Source organism: Lactuca saligna, chromosome 7 (assembly GCF_052625555.1).
Source record: "Lactuca saligna cultivar CGN05327 chromosome 7, ASM5262555v1, whole genome shotgun sequence".
Classification (NCBI taxonomy): Eukaryota; Viridiplantae; Streptophyta; class Magnoliopsida; order Asterales; family Asteraceae; genus Lactuca; species Lactuca saligna.
Window position 1 is genome coordinate 33458704 of NC_136423.1, and position 8437 is coordinate 33467140.

Here is an 8437-nt window from a genome sequence, read left to right on the forward strand (position 1 = left end):
GCTTACTGGTGGTGCAAAATCCACAACAATGGCTAATTGATAACACATGTAGGAAAAAATGCTAAACAAAGTTGTCTTTGTGAATGAACGACTTTCAGGTTCCTTCCTTTTTGGTTTGTACCAGGTAAATATTTTGAAAAGAACATCTTAATTTTTAAATTTTTTTTCTTCTTTCTATTTGAAATTTAAATTGGTTTAATTAGGGTGGTTTGAATTTGGTTGTTTTTTTCTTCGATTTTATTCTTTAGGAAAAAGATTGAAGTTATGATGATCATTTATTCTTGATATTTTTAGTTTCATTCTGTGAATTATTGATGTATATCTTTGATGACCAAGAATGTCGTGTAGTCCTTCCTGAATATCATCTTTGTATCTAATATGATTAGGGTATTTCTGCTATAATGGAATCTCGAATTCCAATTCTGTTAGAATGAAATCTCGAATTCCAATTATGTTCGAATGAAATCTTGGATTCCAATGCTTAAGTTCCAATTCAACCTAAGCATTGAATTTTGTATGAGCTATCATTTCTAAAACTTGTTATTTTACTGCACGTACTCATTGGTTTGTGCATTTTCTTCAATTTTTACTTATGAGTTTTTTTGCACTTTCATTCTATAAGAATATAAATATTACATAAAACATGTGTTGCTAGTAATTCTGACATAATACATTTATACATGCTTTAGAATGTTTATGTATATAGAAGAAAAGACTATGATTTAAGTGCTTCTATAATGTATTCTGTTAGAATTTATTTATATAAATGCATTCTATTAGAATGTTTGTTAACAATAAATATATTTGTTTAACTGGTAATACTAACGAGTAATGTATCTTATTCTTTCAGAATTGCATAAAGAAAGAATTCAATATTGATCATATAAGAGAAATATTTGGAATCGAGTTCCACAACAAGTATATATGTAAAGATCAAGTTGATTATATGGATCATTGAAGATGATCAGGTGTATTTGTTTAATGATTGTATATTCACGAATGATGTTAGAATATGTATAACTATATTAAAATGTATAAGGATATTAGTCTGTAAGAATATGTATGAATTTGTATTTATTTCGGATGTTGGATGTATATGAATAATATCTTATTCTTAAATTAGATCACTTATCAAATATAACTGCATTGAAAATGTATTCTGCAAGAATAAAATCGAAAATATATTTACTAGTTTATGGTTGGCATTCTGTCATTCTGACAGAATAAAGTCGGATTTTTAAATTTGAATTAATTTAAAGTATTCATATTTTTAAAAATAAAAGAAGAGTAAATTACTGAAATCGTCCCTGTGGTTTGGTCAAAATTGCACGTTTGGTCCTTAACTTTTTTTTTTTTGCACTCGGATCGTCCCTATGGTTTGATTTTGTTGCGTTTTTCGTCCATATGGTTTGGTAAAAATTGCATGTTTGGTCCCTAATTTTATGTATGTAAGGGACGAAAAATGAAACAAAATCAAACCACAGGAACGAAAAATGCAACAAAATTAAACCACAGGGACGATCCAAGTGCAAAAAAAAAATTACGGACCAAACGTGCAATTTTGACCAAACCACGGGGACGAATTCAGTAATTTACTCATAAAAGAATTAATTATCCCTTAAAATCCGAAAATTTCCTTTTTTAATATAGGTAAATTGACCAAAATACCCTTATGTTGAAAATTATGTGATTATATGGTGCATGTTACCCTATTGTAATATCATAGACTCTCATATCACGATCTTTGATTCTATTACATCCGGTGGTCTAGATGTGTGCATTCTAGCACACAATAGTTAGTAGAAACAAAATAATATATATATATATATATATATATATATATATATATATATATATATATATATATATATATATATATATATATAAGTTATGACTCTTTCTTGTTGCTTGCTTATAGATGCTATGCTGCTGTGACATTACAGGTTTGTCAAGTAGTAAAAGAGGTTGTCAAGACACAAGCTTTATCAAGTGAATTTGAAAAGCTCAAAAAAACAAGATTTAAGTTGCATGAAGGTTGTTTATCTAAAATCAAGTTTGGTGCTCCTTCCAAAACAATATTTAGTTTGATAGTTTTATGTTTTGAGTTCTACTAGTGCAACATTCAGAATTTTTAATTTTTTTTAAAACATTTGTGTTTTAAATATTGACAATATTGTTATATAAGTTTGAATTGATTTAATGATATTGTGTTTATTATCTTAATTGTATTATTATTGTTTTATATTTTATATAAAGTTAAAACAAATCGAACCTAATTTATTAATATATTTTTTTATGATAAAAAAAGTCAATAAAAATATGAAAATAATATTTACTTTAGATTAAAAACAATGGCATACAAATAGTGCCACAAAAACCTATAGGTACTATAGTGGCATAGTAATTAATTTAGATTAAAAACAATGGCATATAAATAGTGCGACTAAAACCTCCAGGTACTACTATAGTGGCATAGTAATAAAAATGTCACTAAAACTACTATAGTGGCATAGTAATAAAAATGTCACTAAAACTGAATAAACCTGCAACGACACAATCAAAAAGTGTCACTAAAAACCTTTAGTGACACTTTTATTTTGTGCCACTGATTCCTTAGAGGGTTTTTAGTGGTATTTTTTCGGTTTTTAATATCACACTTTTGTGCCATTAAATGTTATTTTATTTGTAATGACGGGTTAATTTGGTGTACTTGGAAAGCGCAAAATGATAAGCTTTACCACAAGGTGTGTACTTCCTCGTCAAAGGTGGTAGATGGTGTTCTCAATTTAGTGTTTGGAGTAAATTATACGAATAGTCCATATGGTTTGTGGTAATTTGCACGCTTGGTCCCGAACTTATTTTTTTAATTCGGACAATCGCTATGGTTTAGTTTTGTTGTGTCTTTGGTCCCTTCCAGACATAAAAAGACTATGTTAACCTAATTAATTTCTTTTTTAACTTACTTACATCTTATATACTTATTAAATCTAATAGGTCCCTCCATCTCTTTAGCATTCCACCAACTCACCCCTTGCCTTTTTATTTTTCCGATAATTCCTTTACTCCAACATCTTTCCGAAATCCGTTCCTGGTACTCCGATATCTTTCCAGCAACAAATACAGTTCAAGCTACAATCGATAGAAATACAATCAGAAGAGAAGAAGAGACGATGACAGATCTCGACAATCTACAGTTTCCGGAGAGATCGATGAACTCTGGTGAGTAGTTTTAGTGGGGCGGCGACTTGTTTTAGTGATGAACTCCCGTGACTTCTTTTGGTGATAAACTACGACAATGAATTTTGGTGAAGTAAACCTTCAGGCGAGAGTGTGAAGAACGATCAGAGAGACAATGTTTGAAGATTTAAGACTCATATCTCTCATAGTAAAAATAAACTTTTTGTCTTTTAATAAGGACATAATAGTCTTTTTATGTTTGGAAGTGATCCAACACGCAACAAAACCAAATTATAAGGATCGTCCAAGTTATAAAAAATAAGTTAGAGATAAAATGCATAAATTACTCAAACTAAAGGGACCATTCATATAATTTACTCTAATGTTTAATTGGGTGAAACATAAAAAAAAGTATTTTTGAAATAAGTGGATGGTTTGGTGGTGCTTACCTTTTAATATTCCTAAATGTTGTTGTGGTTTTGTTTTTTGCCCTCTCTAGTCACTTTCTAAGCACTTGTTCTTATAAAATTTGCAGTTTCCAAAAAAAAAAAAAAAACTCTTCACGAATACCAACTACAGTCTACTAGTCTACAGTCAGTTGTATGAGAAAGATGATAATATTAATACCTCGTGAATGAATAAATGTCACGGAAAAAGTTATCAGTTTGCTTTTGCAGAAAAACAAATACAAGCTTCTCGAACTATGTTGGCAGTTTTTTTTTTTAATCTGGAAGAATATGATTTTATGGTAACACCGATCATTCATTCATTCCATTGAATAAAGTTAGTCCAAATATTCAAAACTCTACCAATTTACTAAAAGACAACTTTTATAACCCTGATAGACTTTTTTTTTTTAATAATATTAATATAAAAACAAAATAAATGAATAAATGTTTTGACAGATGGGTTATGACGAATATCCAAAATAAAAACATCACTTGATAGTTTTGGATACACTCATTCACTCACCTTCTGAGTTCTGTCTGTGTGGAGGAAAAGTAAAAATGGTGGTGAAGGTGTACGGACCTCTTTACGCATCGCCGAAACGAGTCATGGTTTGTCTCATCGAAAAACAAATCGACTTCGAAACAGTTCATGTCGATCTATTCACAGGTGAAAATCATACTCCCGAGTTCCTGAAGTTACAGGTATCAACCATCAAATCCTTTAATTTGTGGTTCGATTTTCAGTTATGTACTGAATTTTATACGATGAACCACAGCCGTTTGGATCTCTTCCAGTAATTCAAGATGGCGATTACACTCTCTTCGGTAAGTACACAAAATCCCTAATACAGCAAAACTTTTGGGGGAGAATTGTTCATACTATTCATCAATCTACAACTCACAGTTGTTCATCAAATTGGGGGAAAACGAGAATTTTATGATGTGTTGATATTATTTGGTTGTGTTTCTTACTGAGCAGAATCACGAGCTATCATCCGATACTATGCCGAAAAGTACAAGACACAAGGAACCGATTTACTGGGAAAGACAATCGAAGAACAGGGTCTGGTACAACAATGGCTAGAAGTCGAGGCCCATAACTTCCACCCACCGGTTAACAATCTGGTGATCCAAATTATGTTCAGCCCGAAGTTTGGGATAACGAGAGATGAGAAAGTGATCAAAGAAAGCGAGGAGAAGCTTGCGAAAGTGTTGGATGTATATGAAGATCGGCTTTCGAAAAGCAAGTATTTGGGTGGAGATTTCTTTAGCCTTGCAGACCTGAGTCACCTTCCTTTTACAGACTACTTGGTTGGTCCCTGTGGGAAAGGGTATATGATAAAGGAAAGGAAACATGTGAGTGCTTGGTGGGATGATATTAGCAGTCGGCCTTCTTGGAAGAAATGTTTGGAGTTCGGATATCCTTTTTGAGTTCGAACTTCATAGGTCATGTATGTTTGATAGAATAAAGCTTTAGCTTCGAGTGATGAATGTGTAAGATGTCTACTTTGAGTCTTGTGTCAATCTATCAATAAATTTGTATACCACTTAAAAGGTAACTATGTTTTTAAAATATTCAGAAAAAAATATTATCTTTTTAGTATAAAAAATACATATTTGTATACAGAATACGAAGAAAATATATATACATATAAAAAAAAGACAAAATTGCAAAAATGGTCCCGTATGCATTTTTTTGGGGTTTTAATCCAAACCTTGATTTTTTTGGATTGGTGGTCCTTTTGGGCTGGTTTACATGCAATTTTGGTCCCTGTCCAAACTAAAAAGACTATTATACCCTTAATGAATTTATTTTTCATTTTTCTTTCCCTTTTTAAAATTATTATTATTATTAAATATAAAAATGGGTCTTCTCTCTCTCTCTCTCTCTCTCTCTCTCTCTCTCTCTCTCTCTCTCTCTCTCTCTCTATCTCTCGTTCTTGGATACCACCAGCAAGGGAAGAAGAACTGGTGGCTGCCCCCACCTCTGCAACTCCCTTCCTCCTTCATTTTCTTTCCCGTCGATCAAATAGCCCAAACACCCTATGTTCACTTCGTGTGCTACCCACCTCCACAGCCGTCAACAAAAGGGGAAAGCAGCCGAGAGGAGCAATGGAGCAGCCATATTGCCATCACCTTCGATGCTTCAACCATCTTCGAGCCTGTCACCGCCTTCAGCTCCTGCGCTTCTTTTGTCTCAGAAGGAATCAAAAAGGGGTTGTTGCCTCCGATGTTTGCTCCGAGGAAACACCCACTTCGGTGGTGGGTTCAGGCCAGGGAATGAAGAAGAATTGGAGGATGAAAGGGGGAAAGGCAGCAACGATCGCAACAGTCTTCAGGGGAAATTCAGTGACTAAGATCGACAGGTAAAACGATGGAGCAACAAGGGGTTGTTGCCTCGAACTCTCGTCGGAATTGACCATCACCCCTGACATTTCATAACAGGAAACGAAGGAGAAAACAGGCGAAGTAGAAGACGCAGCTGCCTCCTGTTCTTCTTCTTGATGGCAACAACAAAATTGAATGAAAAGAAAGGTGTTTGGAGCTGGTTTATCTCATCAAAGCTTTGGATGTGAAGAAGGAGAAATGGGTTCAAGATTTGGGTTGTTGATTTAGGTTCTTATTTTCGTTTACAGCTTCCATTTTCATCAGAAAATGGTGGTTTCTAGGTTTGATCGGGGGAGAAAAACAATAGTCAAAGGTGGGTGCTGGAGAGAGAGAGAGAGAGAGAGAGAGAGAGAGATGTGGGCCCCAAATTAGGTACATTTAAATTAAGTAGAAAAAGCATAAAAAATATATCAGAAGGGCATAATAGTCTTTTCAGTTTCGTAAGGGACCAAAAACGCATAGAAACCAACCCAAAAGGACCACAATCCAAAAAAGTCGAGGTTTGGACTAAAACCCCAAAAAAATGCATACCATAAGGACCATTTTTGCAATTTTGTCTAAAAAAAAATTTGAAAAAATTTGTGGTAACCACTTACTCAGATAAATAGAAAAATAACCTAAAATGGTAATAAAGTATCCAAAAAGTTAAAAACTATATCATTTTTATTTTTTTTAGTACAAATGTCATTGAAATATTAATTTGTACACATAATACCAACAAAATACACATTTAGTATAAAAATACCATTGAAGTTCCTAAAATATACAAAAAAAAATATCGTTGTTGTTTTTCATAGCATCTTTTGTTATCTTTATTGTTATCAAATTATTTAGAACACAGTTGTCAGTTCACAACAATTGTTCATTTTTCTTTCACTCGATCTTTTTTGCGGTAACATAATAAGTAAATGGGTAATAACCTTAGTTAAACTTTTTTGCTTCCTGATTGCATTATATGTCTCAAACCTAAAATGTATATATGCTATATAAATACATATATTATAGATTAGGTTTATCCATTCATTAGTATTGCGACAAAAAAAAAAAAAAAAAAAAAAAAAAAACCTAGAATCATTGCAGATTTTCCGGCAGTACAATGGTTGTCGAAGGATGATGCTTCACATGATCAGTGTTGTGTATATACGTATGATTTCTATTAGTCCATGCTTCTTCGAAATGAATTGGTTAAATATAAAAGCAAGTGTGATATTATGTCATGAAAATTCCTAAATGTTATGTAAAGAGTAAGAGTTGTGTTTAATTCTCCGAGATCAGTGAGAGATGGATAGTCAAGAACACTCAACATCATGTGGCTTATTTGATGTCGGCTTGTAGTCAAATTAAAGAGGAGAAACATATGTCTTCGAGTGCTTGAACGTCTTGCATCCTAATTGATGAATTCTTAGTTATATATTTTGCTATGATTGTATTTAGATACAAATAGATTGGGGGAAGGAATAAAAGAGAGTGAATAACTAGTGTGAATTGATATGACGATGCATAATCTTCGGTGATTGAGTTCTACATACTATTAAAACAACGAAGTTAACAAAAAGTAATATGAAAAAACATGGTATTTTTTGAACATTTTGGAAACTTCAACGATATTTTTGTATTAAATATGTACTTCGTTGGTATTCTGTATACAATTGGTATACTTCGATGGTATTTGTACTAAAAAAATAACGATGATATTTTTTTTAAAATGTTATAAACTTCGTTACCCTTTTAAGTTATGTTTCCATTTATCTGAGAGATAACTGGAGACCACAATGTCTTATTTGTTATTTGTATACAAATAGTATACTTTAGGGTTTTCTAGAGATCGAAACTTCCTACCCCTAAAGCAGCCACCCATAGAACACAACAACTACCTATGTTATGTGTCTCTTAACCTCTCAATCGGGGATCAGTTAGCAGGAGCGGACGCAAGATTTTATAGTAGGGGTTGTACGAGAGAGTTAGGGGTTGCACGGTAGTAGAAAAAATAAAATTTTCGAACATTTTTGAAAAATTCTGAAAAATTTTCCACTGCGGCTTGGAAAAGTTAGGGGTTGTCGGTGCCAATGTGGACCACCCCTAGGTCCACCCCTGTCAGTTAGTTCTGATTTCGTTCGGCTGCCACCTTCTCCTTTCTACAGTGTTGCAGACATTGGCCTTGGTGGCCGATTAATCTTTGGTGGCCTTGAACCGATTACAATTAGGGTGTTTGACGGAAATCGGTCAAAATAGGGTTTGGCTGTCCTTGGCGGTTATAGGTGAGAAATATTTGAAAATTTCAAAAAATTTAGTTTTCAAATATTACACCAAATTTTTAAATTTTTAAATTTTTAAATTTTTATATTTTTAAGTCTTTAAATTTTAAAATATTATGCTAAAATTTTAAAATACTATTAATTACTTAACGTCAGTCGACCGTCGAA

General features: G+C 32.6%; 1 protein-coding gene across 1 annotated transcript; it reads left to right on the forward strand.

Annotated features, from left to right (window-relative positions):
* The first annotated feature begins 4094 nt into the window (after positions 1-4094).
* On the forward strand, positions 4095-5185 carry LOC145005558 (glutathione S-transferase F9-like). Its single transcript, XM_078964644.1, has 3 exons — positions 4095-4328; positions 4403-4451; positions 4606-5185. The coding sequence occupies exons 1-3, from the start codon at positions 4185-4187 to the stop codon at positions 5055-5057; spliced, it is 645 nt and encodes a 214-aa protein (XP_078820770.1). The 5' UTR covers positions 4095-4184; the 3' UTR covers positions 5058-5185.
* The last annotated feature ends 3252 nt before the right edge of the window (positions 5186-8437 follow it).

What these genes read in the sequence shown, in the direction of transcription:
- LOC145005558 (XM_078964644.1), top strand. Translation starts at nt 4,185, where the DNA reads ATGGTGGTGAAGGTGTACGGACCTCTTTACGCATCGCCGAAACGAGTC. An exon ending in CCGAGTTCCTGAAGTTACAG is followed by an intron (nt 4,329 to 4,402) that starts GTATCAACCATC and finishes GATGAACCACAG; the next exon opens with CCGTTTGGATCTCTTCCAGT. An exon ending in TGGCGATTACACTCTCTTCG is followed by an intron (nt 4,452 to 4,605) that starts GTAAGTACACAA and finishes CTTACTGAGCAG; the next exon opens with AATCACGAGCTATCATCCGA.